Raw genomic sequence first — 21,469 nt, 5'->3', positions numbered from 1 at the left:
AATCTAATCCTATAAATAAAATGAATCTATAAAAGGAATCAATAGGTTTTAATCTGTAAAAGATTCATTTTGTGATTCATAATACTAGTAAACTAAGTAATGTAAAAGCTGACTTCTTCATAAAAGGTTGCATCTGATTTATAGTGGTTTTTCCTTCAAGTAATGAAATGCAAAGATTGTGGGGGTGGAGTGGAATGATCTTAAAAAGAATCAGTCAGATTTGGCTGTGTTTTATTAAAGACTTTCAGATACATTTGTTCTCATCTGTGAATATTTATAATTTTGTTCCTTTTATGTCCTATTTTAGTTGTTCATCATTAGCATTTGTTTAAGACATATAACCAGTAATTCCAAAATACTACTAATTTGTTTTGAAAGAGTATTCTGCTACTTAAGAAAGTTGTGACTTTTTAAACCTTTGCTTATTTTTCTAAGGCTTTGTGCTAATCATAGAAAGAAAGCAATTTTACTGAACCTGTATGATTGATGTTCACTAAAGATAGTTTTTTTAAAAACGTTATTTTTCCAGATGTGCCTCTTCATTTTCACTTTGAAACATTGTTGAAAACGACTGAAATAAAAGGAGATCTTGCTGAAAATAAATTTGTAGGAGGCTGTATCATATCTCCATCCCCTGGTATGTTACTTACAAATCTTGTACTTTCTATATATCTTTTATATCTTTCATATGCTTATTACTTTTGCTTTCAATGGAAATAAAATTTAACAAAGGAATAAATGTAAATTCTTAATTTTTAATATTTACTTTTCACAAATTAGACACACACATACACACAAGAAAATACATGGGAGTAATCCTAACAAGAAATGTGGTACTTATTGAAAGAAAATTATGAAATATTATTGATAAATATTAAAGGGAATTTAAATAAATATGGATAAATAGCATTCCTGGATAGTAAGATTAATAAGGATATCATATCAGTTCTCCCTGTTGGTTTAAATGTTTAATGCAATGTAACTTGGAGTTCTAATACAAATTGTTTAACTTAACCAAATAATTGTGAAGCCCATTGGGAAAAATAAATGAGGAAATAGAAAAGGAATTGCTGGAAAAGGATTGAGAAAGTCTGGCACAACCACATACGGAAATATGGCAGAAACCTGTAATAGTTTAGATTTTATTTGGCTTACATTTAGGGAAGTAGATCCATGAAGCCAGCTAACAGCTCATACTTATGAGAAGAGAAAATGGAGACCTATTCATTGAAGAGTATTGTTAGTCTTTTGGGAAAAATTTTGCACAGTCATTTCACCCCATGTATCAGAGTAAATTCTAGCTGGTTCAAAAATTTTAAATAACTAAAATTATAAAACTTGAGAAATTAGAATGAAATGTTGTAAGTACTCTGAATGGGGGTGGAAACATTATCTATGCTTGCAAGTAATCAGAAAAAAAATCAGTATGTTTTTACTATCTGCAGAGCTAAAATCTCAGTATCAAAAAGTCATATAAAATGTTTTACTTCTAAAGAAGTTTATTTCCATGGGAAATAACCATCTACTTCAAAAACTCAAGAACCAACTGAATGCCTGTTGGAATTGAAGTTTTGAAGGTAGTACATTTTAAAATAAATTTCTAAAACCTGGTAGCTTTTACAAATACCAGTAATAATGAGTCAGGCTATGTAAAGGAATTTTATCATAGACACACTGACAATCAAAATATAACACCTCTAGGATTAAACTTAACAAGGACCTCCTGAGGAAACCATCAAGAGTTTACTGAGGAACATGAGTATGTGCCTATTATGAAAAGAAATACTCCATTCCTGTCAAGACAGTTTTAACTTAAGATGCCATTTTCCCCAAAATCAATTTATATGTAGTTCTAAACAGAATTACAGAGGTATTCTTCTTTTGAAAGTTTTTCTGAAGTTTATCTCAGAGAGAAAATATTGAATAGCCAGTAAAAATTTTAAAAGATTAATAAGGAGGTGTTAGATAACAAAATGTATTATCCTATCTAATAAAAGACAAAAAGGGTAATTAACCGTGCCTCCACTACGCTTCCCATTGGCTAATCGATGAGATATGCAAATTAACGGCCAACAAAGATGGCGGCCGGCAGCCATGCAGCTGAAGGGAACAGGAGGCTTGCTTGCTCCAGTGATGGAGGAAGCCAAGGTTCCCTGCCTGCCATGGCCCGGCTCTAAGCTCCAAAAGCAACAAAGTTTCAATTATAGAAGCCAAACCAACCCCAGATACCTGCTTTCAGCCAGCACAGGCCTCAGAGCTGGGAGCGCCAGTTAAGGCAACAGAGTTTCAATTATAGAAGGTAAATCCCAGAATAAAAAATAGAAAAAAGAAAACAAGGAGAGGCTGGGAGCTTCAGTCCCAGGCCAGTCTGAAAACGGCCCTCAGCCCCTCACCCAGACTGGCCAGGCACCCCAGTGGGGACCCCCCACCCTAAAGGGGGTGTGGCCAGCCTAAAAATAGCCCTCAGCCCCTCATCCAGGCTGGCCAGGCACCCCAGTGGGGACCCCCACCCTGAAGGGGGTGTGACCAGCTGCAAACAGCCATCAGCCCCTCACCCAGGCTGGCTAGGCACCTAAGCGGGCCCCCCCACCCTGATCCGGGACACCCTTCAGGGCAAACCAGCTGGCCCCCACCTGTGCACCAGGCCTCTATCCTATATAGTAAAAGGGTAATATGCAAACTGACCCTAACAGCAGAAAGACTGGGAATGACTGGTCACTATGACACACACTGAACCACCAGGGGGCAGACGCTCAATGCAGGAGCTGCCCTCTGGTGGTCAGGGCGCTCCCACATGGGGGAGCTCTGCTCAGCCACAAGCCAGGATGATGGCTGCCAGTACAGCGGTGGTGGTGGGAGCCTCTCCTGCCTCCTCAGCAGCACTAAGGATGTCCGACTGTGGCTTAGGTCTGCTCCCCGCTGGCAAGTGGATATCCCTCAAGGGCTGCTGGGCTGCCAGAGGGATGTCTGATTGCCAGCTTAGGCCCAATCCCTGGGGAAGCAGGCCTACGCCAGCAGGTGGTCATCCCCCAAGGGGTCCCAGACTGCGAGAGGGCACAGGCCGGGCTGAGGGACGCCCCCCTTCCCCCGAGGGCACAAATTTTTGTACACCGGGCCTTTAGTAAATCTATAATAATTAAAATATTGTGGTGCTAATGGAAACCAGAACAAGGAAATTATATAAAAGGCCTAGAGACAGACCAAAGGTTTATTATACAATATGATGGTATTTCCTATCAGTGTGAAAAGGATGGCTTAGTCAATAAATAATAACAATAAGCAATTCTTAGGAGGGATTTTTTATATGTTAGTACTGGTTGGAGGGCTTTATATTTGTTTGCTTTAATCTGTACAACCCTGTAAAGCAAGCATTATTTTTCTCCATGTCTAACTTTACCCAGATCACAGGTGAGTAGTGGTAGAGCCAGGATTCAAATCCAAGCAGTCTGGCTCAGAGCTCATGCTTTAAGCAACTCAGTTTCTTCTATAATTAGTTGCATTAAATAATGACTTTTGGGAAAAGATAAAATGAGATCTCTGCCTTACACAGCATATTAAAACAAATTTATGATGGATAAACATTAAAATACATTCCAAGTGAATTAAAGACTTAAAGGTTAAAAACTGTCTTATGAGTTAGAAACATTAGGTGTATTCAGTGACTGCTTATGTGTCAGACTACTTTGTCTGGTTACATTAATAAATTTAAACAGTATAAACATCAATTATTGTAAGAATGTAGGTAAAATAGGACTCATATATTTGAGGTATTATTAAGAATTGACACAACCTATTGGGAAGTATTGTGCATTATATTAAAAGACCTTTAAAGTAAGTATTTTTTAAATAAGACCATGGAGGGGGGAAAAGAACTTATTGGTATACTTGCTCACAATAAAATACTAAATGTTAATTCTGTATTCTGATCCAATAAATCCATTTACAAGAACCTAGTCTAATCCTAAATATGAAATACTTAATATATTTTGTTAATAGAAAAATTAGAAACAACTTGAAGAGGATAATAGGGATATGGTTAACATAGTGGAATATACAGCTTTCAAAAATATCTTAAGTTTATATAAGGATGGAAACATTTATCAAAGAATGTTAAGTGATGTAAAAGGACAAAAATGTTTTACTTCTAAGTATGGTACAGTTATAACCATGTAAAAATGTTACTTTTTATCATGCAAATGCAGCATGTGGGCCTTTTCGGATCCTGATTTGAACTCAGCTGTATACCCACACACACACACCCAACACAAGCACAATTCTTGAGACAGAGAAATTTGAACATGGACTGGATGTTGGCTATCAATGAATTGTTAATTTCGTTATATGTAATAATGCATGTTATTACATAAATACACACACTTTGTGAGATATTGAAGTTGACATATGTGTACATATGTCAGGGATTTGCTTTAAAATACTCTTAGCAAAAAATGGTGGGGAGAGTTGAAACAAGATCGGTTACTAATTTATAATTGTTGATGCTGAATGATAGTTCATTATCCTATTTTCCTTTTTTTTGGAAAATTTTCTACAGTAAAGGTTAAAGAAAAAAAAATGAAAGCACTAGGGACAAGGAACAATGGTCTATGCCAGGGGTGGGCAAACTTTTTGACTCGAGGGCCACAATGGGTTCTTAAACTGGACCGGAGGGCCGGAACAAAAGCATGGATGGAGTGTTTGTGTGAACTAATATAAATTCAAAGTAAACATCATTACATAAAAGGGTACGGTCTTTTTTTTTTTTTTAGTTTTATTCATTTCAAACGGGCCGCATCCGGCCTGCGGGCCGTAGTTTGCCCACGGCTGGTCTATGCCTAGGAACAAAAGAATAAAAAAATAATGGGAAATACAGGTTATGTTCTGTTTGTTTTTTGTTTTTCATGATATAATTCTATTCCTTAGAATTAATCCTAATACTAAACTTTTTTAAAAATAGGAAAAATGCATGCATGAAATGATTATTTTAAGAATGTCCATAATAGAAATAACATGACAACAAGCTCTAACAGCCAGAGAATGAATAAATTATATTGTCTCTAATCAGAGGAATGTTAGGCTACCATCTGGAAAAATAACAATGAAGAGTGAGTTATCAGATAAAAAATGTAATTACACATCTATCCAAATAAAAATTATTACATTTGAAATATGAAATGATTGAAAGGAAATATACAAAAATAAAATTATATGCTATTAGGTGAGATGAGATGACTTATTCTAATGTTGCTCTTTTACCTAACTTTTACAAAGTCGGACAGTGTAAATGTGTTAGGCACAGAATTAATGTCTCAATATTGTAATGACATGTTAATAATTGGAAATTAAGAGCTAAGAATAGGACATTTGAGTTGAATGCTGTATTAAGAAAATCAGTGAAGGAATCTTTGTATTCCAATCTCTCCTCCCCTACCACTCCCAACCCAAATAGTTAAGCAGTAATTGGGTTTCATCCTACAGTGGGGCCTTGATTTACGAGTGTCCCGACTAATGAGTTTTTTGAGATACCAGCTGTCTCTTGGCTGATTTTTTGCATTGAGTTGATAGAGTAATTTGAGTTAACGAGCTCCTTAACCAGCTCAGTCTCGGAACGAATTAAACTCGTAAGTCAAGGCCCCACTGTATATAAGTGTCTTAAGTAGCTAGTCATAAATTTTTCTTTTACTGTTAGTGATTTCTAGAGAATTAAGTAAAACTAGAAGTCATTTATCGAGTACCTACTCTGTGCCAGGTAGACTGTTAAGTGCTGAAGAATCAAAGGTGAATCAGGAAATCAAATTATAATGTGATAGGGGAAAGCAGACAGAAATAATTGAAATGATAGGCACATCTAAAAATATTCCAAAAAGAAGGAGTGTATAACTCTGCCTAGAGGAAGAAAGGTTAAGGGTGATGGGAAAAAGGCAAGAGGAACGGCAGTAAGATAGTGATGCTTTACTTAACTGGAACTTAGAGGAAGGAAAGGACTCAAATCATTGCTCTCAAACTTTAATGTGAAGATTACTTGGGGATATTGATAGAATGTAGATTCTGATTCAGTAAGTCTAGAATGGGGTCTGAGATTCTGTATTTCTAACAAGGTCCCAGGTGATTCAAATGCTTTTAGCCTATATTGAGTAACAAAATTTTAAAATGGAAACAAACATGTGACTTGTCATGGAGCCATGTAAGAGTGTGATGTGTTCATGCATTTGTGTAGGGTGAATTGTGTGAAGGTAAGTAGAGAGATGTTTATGTTTGCCAGAATTTGGATTTATCCTGGGCTGTCTACAATAGTTGGCAACTGTGACAGCACTGCTTACTTCAAGTAACAAGGAAGTAGGGAAAAGACAAATTGTAGTGGGTTGAAGAGTGAATAGATTAGTGGCCATTTGTGAGAAAATAACAGAAAAATCCCATTTAAGTGCCTGTATACATCAGAATATTCAGTCATGAAAGGTAAGAATATGGAATGGTTTCAGATCCAAAAAAACTTGAGACCTGAACTAAATGCAGAGTGATCAGAATTTTCTATAAGAATATCATAGGAATAATTGGTGAAATCTGAATATGGTTTATAGTTAACTAACAATATTAATTTCTTGATTTTGATCAGAGTGAATATGTTAAGAGAATGCCTGTTTTTGGAAAATACATTTGGACATATAGGGACATCCTGTCAGTAACTTAATTTCATTGGGAGTTCAGGAAGATAAAGCAAATGTGATAAATGTTAACATTTTGGGGAATCTCAGTAAAGGGTATATTGGACTTCTTTGTACTATTGCCAAGTTTTCTGTGAATCTGAAATTATGTCAAATTAAAGTCTGTTACTTTCTGAGTGGACAGATGAGAGGAACAGTGGCACAACCACACAAGCCAGAAGCCTAGGGCTCAGCCTTCCTACCCACCACATTCCCACATCTAAACCCATGTTCAGTGCAATCTTACGGATCTGTTTCAAATCTGCTACTCTATCTTCATCTCTACCTCTCGCAGTCCAACTTAATAACTCGTCTATACCACTGAAAATAGCCTATTTGATTTTTTATTTCCTTCCAATTTCTGTACTGTGATCTTTTCAGAATGCAAACCTAATGCCACATCTGTTCTCTCTCCAACTCCATTCCCTTCAAATATTTGATGGAATATTCTTAATGGAGAAGCCCTACCTACATAGACCGGCTCCTTGTTCTTAGTTCATTTTCATCATGCTTCCTTACTCTACACTACTGCTATTGTTCTTGCCAAATTGTCCTACTCCTTTTTGCCTTCACACATACCATTCTTTCTTCCCTTTGCCATCAGCTATTTGTGTTCATATTTTAAATCTATCACTTTATCTCAGGAAGCCTTTCCTAGAGTTCTCTTTACTCTTAACTTCTCTCAATAATACCATCTTCCAGTTGCAGTTTTGGAGATAATGCCTATACACTACATCATGGGCAGGGACCATTCTGGTTTTTGCTCACCATTGTGTTCTCAGAGCATAACACACTGTCTGGCATGTAATTGGATCTCTATGAAATTATTGACTGAATAAATGAAAAGGGAAGACAGGATATAGGAGATACTGGGTCAAGTTGTGTTTTAGGATGGAATCTAGTAGGAGAGGATTTGGGAGAGCAAGAACCCAAAGGCTGGGATGGTTATTATAAATAGAACAGATGTAGAAAAAAAGCTTTTAGAAAAAGATGAATTGTCTAGAATTTGTTTTAAAATACTCCAAAAATATTTGTATTAAAACAAGAGTTGGCACTATTGGAATTCCTAGACATGCCAGGTACATATGCATTTTAAAACCTAACTTTCACAATTGTACTTACACCTTTTTAGAAATGAGTTTAGAATTATGCCTAACATTTTAATTTTCTATTTAACATCTTCCTCTGCCTTCTTTTTTTGGGTGGTAAGAAATCTTGGAGGCAACCTTACCTATATGACATCCTGGTTCTGTTTTTAATGCCCACACATCTTGGTGTATGTTTCCTGGTGAGCTTAAGCACTCGGTATATTGGCATCCCCCATATATCCCCCTTGAAAGTGCATGTGTGCCCACATACCTGGTGGCTCACACACAGGTGGTAGGTCTTGGGCCTGTGGTGGTGGACAGACACTGGCTAGTCTGGTGTTTCCATTGTTTTTATTGTTTAGAAGTTTAACTTTCCAGCTGGTCAAAGTTGTTTAACTTTGACTTTGTAATCCCTTCACTCCTTATTAAGCAAATGTGTTCTATCTGTGGTGGATATTTGTTTTCTATGGTTTCCTGTGGCCTAGTGTCCATGTGATCTCCTGATCCAGAAGATGGCTCCTTACTCCCAGGCTCTGCCTCCCACACTTATCACAGTGCCCCCTGTCCTGCTGCCTGTTGGTACCTGTTTTCTCCCATAATAAATACCTATCCTGCCCCATTTTTTAAAAAAGGGGGATACTGGAGGTCATCTAGGAATTTTAACATTTTCCCTGAACTCTTTAAAGTCAGTTTTTGTGCATCTAGTTTTGCTTTATGTCCATCTGATCCTCATTTCTTTGCAGAAATCTTATTCCTTTTCTGGTAACTTTTAGGGTATCTTCACTGTGATGTGCTATATGATTTATGGGCGTGTGTTTTTCCCATTTGATTTGACACTCAATTTCTTGCAATCCAGGGTTAATATAATTGATTGTGGATAATTTTTTGGTTACCATGTCTTCAAATATAGCTCCCCATTCATTCTTTCTGTCCTGTTATCCCATCTTGGTTTGTCTTATTTTCCACCACCATATTCCTTTGAGTTGTGGAATTCCTCTTCCAACCTACTGACTTTGATTTTCAGCTGTGTCCATTCTGTTCTTCAGCCCAATTAGTGATTTTTTTAAAATTTGAAAGTTTTGTTTTCCATTTCTAAGGTCTCTCTAGAGGCTTTCTACCTGTTCCTTTCGGCAATGTTAGAATTTTGAAGACTTAAGCTATTCGAGATAGTTCTTCCATTTGTTGTTTGTGCCTCTTGTATTGTGTTAGTATTCAGACTGTTGGTCTTGTGTTCTCATTCTTAAATTGCCTATCACCATTAAGACTGTTCTATTTATGCAGTGCTTTTTGTGGAAAGGGTAGAAATTAGTGCTCTATACAATTTTTCAGAGGCAAAGATGGGCAGTTTTAAATTGGGGAACATAGACATTGCCTTATCTATCCATTTCTCTGCTCCAGGCTCTCAGATTTTATCTAGTAAGATAGTCTCTCATCGCCTTGCTGAGGTGTTGAGATCATATTAGTTGCTCCAGATAATTGTCCTGCTGTTTCCCTTTCCTATAGGTGTAGAACACCTTTGACGTTGATCACATTTTTGTAGCAATACTTTGCACGTGCTTTTGTAAGGAGTTTGCTCTTCAGTAAAATTTCATGTGGTATTATAGTCCTTCAGAGATTTCTCACAAATTCTGCACACTGACACATTCCCTTTTGCTTGCTAGTATGTATATGTGCATATCTATAAAAACTTTATCATTTTCATTTTTTAAAAATTTCTTGAGTATTACAGGTGTCTGCCCCCCCCCCCACTCCTCCCAAGCCTTTGTATGCATATAGGAAAAGTTCCCCAGTTAATATATCCTCCTTCACCCCCCATCTTTCCTATGAAATTCATTGGTCTGTTCATGGTTCTATGTCTCTGGATCTATTTTGTTCATCAGTTTACTTTGTTCATTAGATTCCACGTGAGATTTCTCTTAGCATAATACTCTCCAGGTCCATCCATGCTGTTGCAAATGTTAAATGTAACTTTACCCCTGCATAGGATTCCATTGTGTAATAAACGTTACCAATTTTTCTTTTTTTCTTTATCCACTCACCTGCTGATGGGCACTTGGGCTGTTTCCAAATCTTAGCTATTGTAAATTGTGCTATGAACATAGGGATGCATATATTCTTTCTGATTGGTGTTCCATAATTTTTTGAGGAAACTCTGTACTGTTTTGCCCACCAGCAGTGTACTAGGGTTCTCTTTTCTCCACATCCTTGCCAGCACTTGTCATTTGTTGATAGCCATTCTGACAGGTTTAAGTTGATTGTTTCAATTTGCATCTCTGAGATGACTGACTGCATTTTTAGAGTGCTTTGCCATCTTGAAGTCAAGAATCCATTACTGTTGATAGGCCATGGTTTTTTTCAATGTTGATGAGAATTTGGTACTTTAGCCCACTTACTCCTTTTTCCATTTATTTACACATTTCCAAATCCTTCAAGAAAAGGAACCAATTTGATCAATCTAGTACTAAAAATATGGCGTTCGGACAGACAATAATCCTGAAGAAATTAACATTTACTCAACACGTATCATGTCAGATATTCCTCTAATGCGTAGTATCCCTATTTGACAGATAAGGCAGCTGAGGCACAGAATATTGACTTTAAAGATTTAGAAAATGCCATCGCTTTTAAAAAAGTGAAAAGAATGATGGTAAGCACTGTAAGGTTGATGAAATCTGTTCATGTTTTTAAGAGGTCCCAGGCTATTGTGATTCTGTAAAATCTTACTTAGTCCTGAATTATTTCCAGATTTAAGGGTAAGCAGAAACTTAAAAATAGAGTTTATATTTAACCAATATTTACAGATTGAACCAATCTTCTCTATAACATTTTGCACTTTAGAAGACTTGTTAACAGATCACTTTCATTTTTATCCCCTTCAACTAATGGAGCAACTATAAGAAATTGGATAATTACTGAAGATGTTGTTGAGGAATCTTATTTAGTATTTTCAGTTTATGAGTATTATATCTTGGTATCTAAGTACTTATATGCAAATTTAAAAGGTATATTAATATTCTGCAATGTTATAAGTAGAAACACTAACATGTTCATTGTCTGTGTTAAGGAACTAAAATTGCACATTTTCTTTCTGTTTGTTTTAGTATATAATTCTTCTCTGAGTCAATGGAGAAATGGATATTCTCCTACATGCAAGCCTCAAATAAGATCAGAATCTTCTGCACAGCTGTTACAGGGGAGAAAGAAAAGACACTTGAGTGAAACAGCATTAGGTAGGTTAAAATGAGGTTAGTACTAAAAACTAAAAATAAATTCTGACCTCCAAAAAACCCCTGCTTCATGGGAGTTTATAATCCAGTAGCCATGAATTATATAAAACATCCATGGTCCTATGAACATTAAACAGCACATTGATCTATCAACTAAAAATTGTGGACTGTGCATCCATCCACTTTATAGCAAGTAAGGATTTCTTTCCTTCCCTGTCTAGAGCTATCTATTAACTATCATTCTGGACATGACTTAGTCTCAGTTGTGTTCTGGATTAAAATTATGCCATTAAAAGGCTGACATAGAAATTTATCACCATTTCTGGTATCTACTGTGGTGTCAATTCACTGAAGTTTTCTCAAAATTTTGAGAAATTAGATGAGATTCATTTAAGGTAACTCAACCACCTAGTTTAATTCCCTCTAGTAACTTACAATTAAATTCCAAGATGACCATAGGAATATCATAAAAGTAGGATCCTTCTAATAAATAAAAAGTGAGGTTTATGTTGGGGATTTTAGATAAGATAGTGCTCACAGCAAATGCAAATTAATGATAAAAAGTAAAAGTTAACTGCAAAGATATATACTAGCAAATTATATACTTTCAGGTTTTGTTCACTGTTCCAGTGGATATACCACCACAGGGTGAGGCAAAAGTAGGTTTACAGTTGTATGTGAAAGTTTATCCTTGAATTATTTTCCATATGAAGAATTGTAAACCTTTTGCCTCACCTGTATATGCATTCGTATTCCCCAGATGTAATGTCAGTATGACCAATAAATTAGAAACAAATTATACCCAAGATGTACAGAATTTTAATTAAACATGAAGGATTTAGCACATTCTTTACTGTCTTTAGAAATCCCACCAAAATGGGCCAAGTCACTACATGACAATCACTACCTGATCTAGTGTAGCACAAAATTAAACTCACCCTTGACCAGAGATTTCATCATGTTTTTTAGTGTCTTGATCTTAACACATTTTGTACCGCATAGAAATCTCTAAGACATACGCCAGGGCCACACGTTTTTGGGCAAACTGCACGTTATTTAAATCATAACTACAGATCATAATGCACTTTAGGTGTTGTTTTCAATAATTATAACATTCTTATTTACAAAAACAATTAAACAATTAAAGTTCCTAGTACTTTTGTAACGTATGGTACTGCGTAAAACATTTTCCTCTATGAGGAGGAACCAAACAAAATTTACATAAGTATCTAGATTCGCTCCTTTTTCCATGGGCGGCACAAACTCTGCAGGCTCTTGTAGGAAATTTTTTCTTTCCACTCGCTGGAATACACGTAGGTTCATGCTGCTTCATATCACCTGACAGCCTTTTGGGTGGATCTTTACGAGGTGCTCTCCTTGCACCCCCAGGGGAAGGGCTGGACAGATTTGTCTCTGGTTCCGGAGAGCCAGCATTATTGTCATCCGTTATCCAGTTTCTGCCACCGATAGCAGAAACTGTTTATACTTCATTTTTGCTTGTGGATTGAGGACGTACACTCTAAATGAATTGAAAACTCCACAGTTTATAAGGTACAGCACTACTTTTTTTGTCCATTTCATTGTTTTACTTAGAATGGAACAACACGAAAGGAAGTGTATCAGTTTCGTTGGTTTCATTCCTTTTTCTGAGAGAGGGCATTTCTAAAAGTGCCAGGAACTTGAAGACGAAGACTATTCGAATGACCAAAACACAATGTAACTGCAATGCTTTATGGGTTCGTGCAATTATATAGTTTTTCGTAGATTGACCTGCACGGTTTCCACCAATGAGATCGCTTCATTCGATGTGGACAAGACAAGATGTGTTGACATCTAAGGTCCATAACAGATGGCGCGTGAAAAACGAGAAAACTCGTGAGCGGTCCCTTAACAGATGGCGCGCGAAACACGAGAAAGCTCGTGAGCGGTACGAAAGGTGTTAAGATGACCAAATAACTTAGCCTTTGAGGAATGTTCAGACATGTGTACTTAAACACAGGAAAACTTGCATCTCGTAATAAGATATAAAATACAAATTACCAGATATAAAATGTTTCACTTGGATTGATGGAAACACGGGGATATAAGAAGTATAATGTAATATTACTAAGAAGTAGATAACTCTGTTAAAGTGCAGGACACCTGGTCTTGAGTCTTTAGTACTAATTTCAGTGTGGATGATTTGAAGAAACTACATAAAGGACATTTTTTAACAAGTGGGAAAATGTAAATATGGACTGGGTATCAGATTTTACATTACATAGGAAAATATTTTTTGAGATCCATGCTAAAGTAAAACAAAGGCAGTATGTATGTGAATAAATTATATATATATATACTCACAAATAGGGAACCAAACAAATGGGAAACAGGATTGAGACACAGAAAATACCAAAAAAAAGAAGTAAATTTATCCTAAGAAAAATTTCATAAAATAAAAACTGGATGCTATAAAAAAAAAGAGAAAAAGAACTTTTACAAATTAGTACTTTGAACATAGAACACTTTTGAAAAATTAATGGTCAGAAGATCAAGCTAAGGAAATCTTCCAAAAAGTAGAAAAATGTATAAAACTGTCATTACCCCCCAGCAAATGAAAATAATCAGGACTGTGGCAGAAAATGGAAATACTAGAATTGTGGATAAAATTTTTTCCATTCTTTTTTTGTTTTCTATAGGATTTTAAAAAATAATAAAAAGAAAACCAATAAACAGAAAATAAATTACATGTTACCTGACTAGGAATATAAGTCACATTAATGTTTGACATTCTCAATGATTTTTTCCCACGGCAGGAGAAAGAACTCAATTTGAAGAATTTGCTTTTCAACGCGCAGAACCAGGATCCCACAGCAATTTTACTGCTGTTGCTAATGTCAACGTTATATCAAGAACCCAAAATTCAACACATGTAGGTGTTTTGTACACTGAACTCTATAACTGCTTTATAGAATTTTAAAACTGGCTCATTTGAAGAAAAATATTTATTAATGGCCTTATTTACTAGCGCATATAAGCATATTTAGAACTATATTATCAGGAAACAATAAATATGATAAACTGTTTTAGTAGGGAACCAACTGTTCATTAATCCTTGGTTATGGCTTTTGTTAGAAACAAACTTTATCATAAGCATCTCTACTCCTTAACATGAAGATCAATATAATCTTACTAGTAAGAATCCAACACGTACGTTCCTTTGCTGTTTATCTGATCAGAGAGTGCAAGTCAAAAGGTGGGTTTAGGGTCCTGGTTGGTGTGGCTCAGTTGGTTCAGCCCATGCACCCAGAGGTGGCCAGTTAGGACGCATGCGTGGGTTGCGGGCTTAATCCCCAGTAAAGGGTGTGTAGGAGGCAACCGATGGATATTTCTCTCTAAAATCAATACAAACTTGGGGACAAGGAATACATAAATGAAGATTGTAATATTGACCTTTACAAAATGACTCACCAAGTATTTCATAGAAATATTTCATATTCCGGTCTTTCACAATAAAAAGTGAGTTTGTTGCCCAGCCTGTGTCGCTCAGTGGTTGAGCATTGAACTATGAACCAGGAAATCATGGTTAGATTTCTGGTTAGGGCACATGCTGGGCTTTCAGGGCACAATCCCCAGTGGAGGGAGTGCAGGAAGCAGCCAATCACAATTGATGATTCTCTCTCATTATTGATGTTTCTATCTCTCCCTCCCTCTCCCTTCCTCTAAAAGTTTATAAAGTGACCATTTCATTGACATTTAAGGTGCTTCATGGTAATCTTTCATGATAAGAGTTCTGCATTTTAGGGCATTTCTAATTGTTATGGTCATAAACATAGGTTTGTGATGTGTGCACACAGAAATGTATACTGCATACCAGCCAAAAAATATAAAAGATTGTCTGGGTTATAGAAGAAAAGTATACTTTCTTGCCTTTTCAACATTTTATAGTCAGATTTTTAATGATGTATTTATAAAACTTAATATACAGGTATATACTGCTGTAAAACTACTGTAATCCTATTTTGCTGCAGAATACTGCACGACGGAGACTGAGAAGTGAGAGTTCTTATGACATAGATAATATTGTGATTCCCATGTCATTAGTGGCCCCAGCTAAATTAGAGAAACTCCAATATAAGGAAATACTAACTCCAAGGTATGTAATACTTACATCCTTTTATTTTCTTTGTTCCTTTTCTTGAATAAACTTAAATTTTCAGAGTGAAGTTAAAATTTTAACAAAAGGAAGAAGCTGCTTTCCCCCTTCCTCCCACTTGTATAACCATAGAGGGAAAATGGAGAAAATTTTACATTACTTATGCTGAAAAAAAGTGCCATGTGGTATCACAAGTTTACTTCTCAGTTTCTATTAAGAATTGGGAATTCCTAAGACTTATTTACTGTGAAACTCTTTTTTTTTTTTTCCCCATTCAGTACTTAGTTATCTATGATGTATATGGCACTAAAAGGTACTTTAGGGATGAAAATATACTTTAATTAATAATTGCTCTTTAAAATGGAGGTTTACACAGGGTTGCAAAATGAGTTCAAAGAAGCAATTACCTTTGCATGGGGTATTCACACTGTAAGACAGTAACACCTGTGACAATAAAACTAAGATGTTGATGCAGTGCCAAGTCAGCAATAAACCTATTAAACAGAAAGATGGCTGGGAAGACATCATGGAGGAGGTGGACCTATTCACATACGGACACCTGTGCAAGGCTCAGCCAGAAGACTGAGGCTTTGTGTAGGACATAAAGGGAATTAATGTTAGAAAAGAACTTAGAACCAGATTGTGGAGGTCCTTGAATGCAATCCACAGACCTGCTTCCTACTGACAGCCACGCGAGACCATTTTTTTTTTTTTTTTTTTTTTTTTTAGCAATGATGAAAGCAGTTTCTTAAGAATATGAATCTTGGCAGGGGCATGAGCTGGTGACAACACCCATAATTCCTACTTTTCTGTATTCCAGCTCATTTGTAATTCTCTTAATTATTTTGAGGTATGATGAGAATTCCTACATAGAATTTTGATATATTCTACATAAGCGATGTTTATTATTTGTGGTTATGTTGTTCTATAGCAACAATTTTCAATTTATGTGATAGGCTAGAACTGATGGTTGAGCTGGTTGTTTAATATTGAGGAATTTTGTGATTCAGTTATTAAACTCAAAAGAGGCCAGGATGGAAGTCTTCACACAAAGAATTGGCAAATACCCACAGATCAGGGTGGTGGTGGTGTTTGTGTGTCTGTGTTTCCGCTGAGCTAGTTTATTGATAACTACTGACATAGAGCTGTTTGATATTGATTTGTATCTTCTACAGCTGGAGGATGGTTGTTCTTCAGCCTTTGGATGAATATAATGTAGATGAAGAGGTAAGTTTCCTTTCACTGATAGAATAACTACCCTTTATATATTATGAAGTCTGTTTAATTTGAGGCTTATTTTTTTCTTTCTATTTATGAAAACTAAGTTCTTCATTAAGGATATTTTGATTATAGCCCTAACCGGTTCTGCTGAGTGGATAGAGCGTCGGCCTCCGGACTCAAGAGTCCCAGGTTCGATTCTGGTCAAGAGCATGTACTTTGGTTGCGCGCACATCCCCCAGTAGGGAATGTGCAGGAGGCAGCTGATCGATGTCTCTCTCTCATTGATGTTTCTAACTCTATCCCTCTCCCTTCCTCTCTGTAAAAAATCAATAAAATATATTTTAAAAAATAAAAATAAAAATCATTCTAAAAAAAGGATATTTTGATTATAAAATGTTCATATACAAATAGAAAATATACCATTTGCCTCCATTAGTTAAAATATTGAATTTATGTGAATCTCTACATTCATTTCCTGTATTAAGTCATATTTTCCTGCACAAGGAGATTTAATCTTAATATTCAGGCCCACCATATTCAAAGTCTTGGAACAAATTCGTTGGAATTTGGAAAATTTTGGACTTTAGAAAAATAATGTAGTGCATACATCATATAATACATGCAAGCAGTCTAGGACAGTTCTCACAATCAAATATTAATGTTCCTATAATGAAGTATTTATAAGGAAGTAGAATAGCTTCACACCATGAGATCAGTCTGTGTCACCAAATGAATTAGGAAAACTTGGCCATGTTTTGTTGCTTTTCAGATTTTTTTGAATTGCAGGAAAGGGATTATGGATCTATATGGGTAAAACATTACAAAACATAATATTTAACCAAAGAAAATTAGAAAGTGATACAGAAACAGTATATTATGTAAAAGACATTGTTTCTGTAACAATGTTCGTATGACCACCGATCGTGTTTTTCAACTACCAAAATTTACTTTTTAATGCCCTTCTCAGCTTTCATGAACTCTTCCCTAGTTCAGTATGATCCTAGCCAGGACACTCATATTCTTTATAGCCAAAGTCTTAAAACTCCAGGTAAGTCATTAAATTAATTTTCATTTATCTCAATCAGTTTTACTTTTCTGTGATAGTAACATGTTTCTAGAACAGTGTACTCCATATTGTGCAGTCAGTACAAACTTTTAAATAGAGCATTGAGAATATTTTATGTAAAACGAAAGCCCTATGAACCTATTTGTAATCTACGTAAGTGTTCAAATGTGGCCCAATAGTAAAAAAAGTTTAAAAATGTTTTTAACTCTCTCTTTATAGGAATTTGAAGCTCATCTCCTAACATTTGTTTTCTTGACTTAGATTGCATTTATTTTAGTTTACTTTCTATTGTTCTCCTGACTCATGAGGAATTGACACCTGGTCGTATATTTCAAAATGTTTCTGATAAAAGCCAAACTTTTTATTTCTAATTCCAGATAGAAGATCTTTCTGATGAAGTCTTCTCCCTAAGACACAAAAAATATGAAGCGAGAGAGCAAGCCAGATGGTCACTATGGGAACAAAGCAAGTGGCACAGAAGAAACAGCAGGTAGATGTTATACATTTAAAACCCAAAACCATAGCATCCACGTGGAATCCACAAAATTCTGTATGAATAATGAGGAAGGTCACTAAAAAGAAAAGATACCATATACCCTTAGCTATTTGTGCACTAGAAGGGAAAACACTGCATATACTGAGCTTACACTCAAAATATATTTGGGCTCATACATAGTGATAAAATGAGTTTCTGTATTTTACTCCAGTCTAATGCTCACAGTTAGCCTCAGGGATAGATTTAACTGAGCAGATAATGTGATAATTCTTCCCAGATAAAGGAGGTTATTTTAATGTACGTAACACTAGGTATTAGAATTGGGTATTCTATTTTAATATAACCACTTCAAAAAAATAAGCACTTAAAAAAGAAAGTCTAAAAAAAATAAAATCCTGTCTAGTCTAAGAGTAAATAGTCTAAAATACTTTGAACATGACTTTGAGGGAAGGGGGAACAAGTCCTAAAAATATTAGGGTTTATTTCACTTTGGGGGCAGAAATATTTAAAAGAACAGCTACCTAGTTAAATTGACTTAGTAACACCTTGGGTTGTTCATGTTTATTCAAAAAATAATTAAATATTTGCTTAATTTTCTTGCTAGAGCTTACAGTAAAAATGTTGAAGGACAGGACTTACTTTTGAAAGAATACCCTAATGACTTTAGTAGTGATCAGCAAGATGCTGCCGAAAGTCCGCAGAGTCAGGATCTGAGCGCACATGGCTCACCTTCAGTAAATGAAAGCCAGGAAACCAAGGTAAATGGAACCTTTCAGTTGCCTTTTATCCTTTTTAAAACCTGTTTGTAAAAACTGCTGGTTGCAAATTAAGCATTCATTCCATAACAAATTCAGTATGATAATCTGGTATAGAATGCTGGCTACAAATAAGAGGATCTGTACTCCAACAATCTAGTTCCGTTACTATAAACACTTACCTTTTTTATGGAACACTAGAGGCCCCGTGTATAAAATTCATGCACTGGGTGTGTGTGTGGGGGGGTGTCCTGCGCCCTCTTGCTTCCAGATCTCAGGGGATGTCCGACTGACGGTTTAGGCCCGGTCCAGGAACCCGGATGTGGGAGAGGCTCCCGCCACTGTGCTCACCAGCCGTGAGCCTAGCTTCTGGCTGAGTGGCACTCCCCTGTTGGAGCACACTGACCACCAGGGGGCAGACGCTCAATGCAGGAGCTGTCTCCTGGTGGTCAGTGTATGTCATAGCGACCAGTCGTTCCACTGTTTGGTCGATTTGCATATTAGCCTTTTATTATATAGGATATCAATATCCTAATGCCACCTACTCATTAATCTGTTAGGAAATAGGGATTCTATCAAACTTTCATTACAAAACAAATCTGAGTAAAGAGAACGCACCTAGCACAGAGTGAACATTAGCCACTATTTCTCTTTTGTCTCCCCATCCCCACAGATCGAGGTCTAACCTCAAGGAGACTGTTTTCTAACACTGCATAAAGTTCTCCCACCTTTATTCATACGTAGGTGTTGGAAAAGAAGAACCATATCTAGAATGGAGTCTATAGAAATTAACAGGCAAGTTGTCTGTAATTATGGGATGCCAATGCAGATAGTGAAGTATAGAAGGAGATCAAAGGGGCTTTCCCAAAGCACCCTGGGCTGAAAATGAAGACCAGTGCCGCCAAGGTAGCGTTTCCTCTTCAAGGAAGAGGCAAAGGGAACAATTCCCCAAGGTCCCTAACAATTCACAGTATGTTCCATTTTGAGTTGTTACTTAAATTCAAATGAAAATTTGTACATTTATGTGCTAAAGAACACCACAATAGTTATCACGAAATTAACATTTACAGATCACTTAATACATTAATTTAAACAAAACAAATTAGTTGAAACTTAACTGAGCATGTTTTCTCTTTCAGTCTTTGTGGTGGGAACGACGGGCTTTTCCGCTGAAGGATGAAGACACAGAAGCCTTATTATGCCAAGATAAAAAAAATGATCAGATTGAAAGTTCAAGCCTCGCTTTCAGTGGTGAAGTCTGTACCAGCGCACCAGAGAACGGCCAAAATCCCAAAAGGCAGGCAGACGGAATGGAAGAATACAAAACCTATGCTGTAGGACTTACTCATGTTAAAAAAAAATAGGTGACAAGGAACAGGTTAAAAAAATGATGGAACTGAATGGAAAACAGGAGAAAAAATAAGCCCCTCCAGTCACAATTCCCGAGTAAGAGCATATACTGCATATAGTAATCTTTTATGCTCTCTATGCAACAGGCAAGGTATGTCTCTCTCTCCTTCTTGGACCACAGGAGTATCTAACTAGCTTTTCACTTACAGACAAGTGGCTAGTCATTTGTGTTTATGATACAGATCATAAGCACCAAAAAATTAACTGCTGCAATTTGGTGTCAAATCACATTACTGAATTTTTAAAAGATTTCACACCCACACATACATATATAGAAACACACACATACCTGTGCAGCAAATGACAGGTCTTCTTTTTTCTATACACATGGTACTGGAATATATAAATGTGTGTACAGAGTATAAATATATACACACACATATGCACTGGCAGATACCACTCCAAAATACATGTATGAATTACCCCATGAAATAAGCTGCAGTATAAATAAAGCAGCACAGGTTTCCAATGATAGTGAACACCTGAAAGTCTTGGCTACGAAGAGGGATTTTAAAAAACATGTTTAAGTAATAGAAGTTAGTTATGGAAATTCCTATACCAGGTAACACAATATTTATTTGAAATCAGTGATATCTGTTGAACTAAATACAAGTCACTTTCTATGCACCCCTAACAGAATACGACAAGCAGAGTAGAGTTAAATATTGGTGTTTTTAAAACTATTACCTCCTTTAAAACTCAAAATAAGCAACACAGGAAAGTTCTGTCAGTATAAAAATATTAATGTATTTCTAGTTAATCTGGTCATTCTTTATTACTCTATTCAAATAAGCATCTATTCTTACTTGTATTCTAGAGTGAGAATTAAAACTATCCAAAGGATAATGCTTCAGTATTACCAATACTGGATACTGAAGTGTACATTAAGGAAAATTCCTTTTGAAAATATTACATCATTTTTTTCTATATAAAAGTTGAGGACAATTTATATGAATTGTTTTTTTCTCATGTAAAAAAGGTTATTCAAGTTGTAGTACCCATATAACTGACAATCCTGGCCCAGACTTGGGGGATTTGACACTGTTTTGTTAGGGACTAGAAATTATGCTAGCCCCTTTAAGAAGAAAAAAATTCAATACTGACAAATTTTTGATTGTAGTTTTACTGTACATTTATTATTTTTTTAAGAAACCAAAGCCAGACAAACCCAAGTTGTCCAGGCACGTAAACTCAAATCTTTCTGTCATGTCTCATTATAATCTTCTATGTAAGTTTTTTAATTAAAGTTATTTCTATATGCCTTGTGTTGTCTGATTTGATTAAACGCCACCTATACATGGCACAAAACTTTCCTCCTAAGCCAAAATACATGTTAAGAAATACATTTTTACCTTGTAATGTAGAATAAAACC

The 21,469-nt window shown here is 35.9% G+C and overlaps 1 protein-coding gene and 1 long non-coding RNA gene across 9 annotated transcripts in view; both read left to right on the top strand.

Moving 5' to 3' along the window:
- KANSL1L (KAT8 regulatory NSL complex subunit 1 like) overlaps positions 1–21,354 on the top strand; it is an 82,088-nt gene extending 60,734 nt beyond the window's left edge. For 3 of the 8 annotated variants that reach the window (XM_059703008.1, XM_059703011.1, XM_059703004.1), the window contains 8 exons: positions 530–637; positions 10,888–11,016; positions 13,809–13,924; positions 15,024–15,148; positions 16,324–16,375; positions 17,813–17,925; positions 18,536–18,689; positions 19,826–21,354. In XM_059703008.1, coding sequence (XP_059558991.1) covers positions 530–637; positions 10,888–11,016; positions 13,809–13,924; positions 15,024–15,148; positions 16,324–16,375; positions 17,813–17,925; positions 18,536–18,689; positions 19,826–20,050 — 1,022 coding nt within the window. In that variant the 3' untranslated portion in view covers positions 20,051–21,354. Of the gene's footprint in view, positions 1–529; positions 638–10,887; positions 11,017–13,808; positions 13,925–15,023; positions 15,149–16,323; positions 16,376–17,812; positions 17,926–18,535; positions 18,690–19,825 lie in introns of those variants that run through there. The other 5 variants (XM_059703005.1, XM_059703009.1, XM_059703007.1 and 2 more) reach the window with 5 other exon arrangements.
- On the top strand, positions 2,939–7,662 carry LOC132238187 (uncharacterized). Its single transcript, XR_009453747.1, has 3 exons — positions 2,939–4,613; positions 4,837–5,461; positions 5,629–7,662. It is a non-coding gene; the product is annotated as an uncharacterized LOC132238187 (long non-coding RNA).
- Positions 21,355–21,469: the final 115 nt, after the last annotated feature.

This window comes from Myotis daubentonii, chromosome 7 (assembly GCF_963259705.1).
Source record: "Myotis daubentonii chromosome 7, mMyoDau2.1, whole genome shotgun sequence".
Lineage (NCBI taxonomy): Eukaryota > Metazoa > Chordata > Mammalia > Chiroptera > Vespertilionidae > Myotis > Myotis daubentonii.
This window is presented reverse-complemented; position numbering and strand designations above follow the sequence as displayed.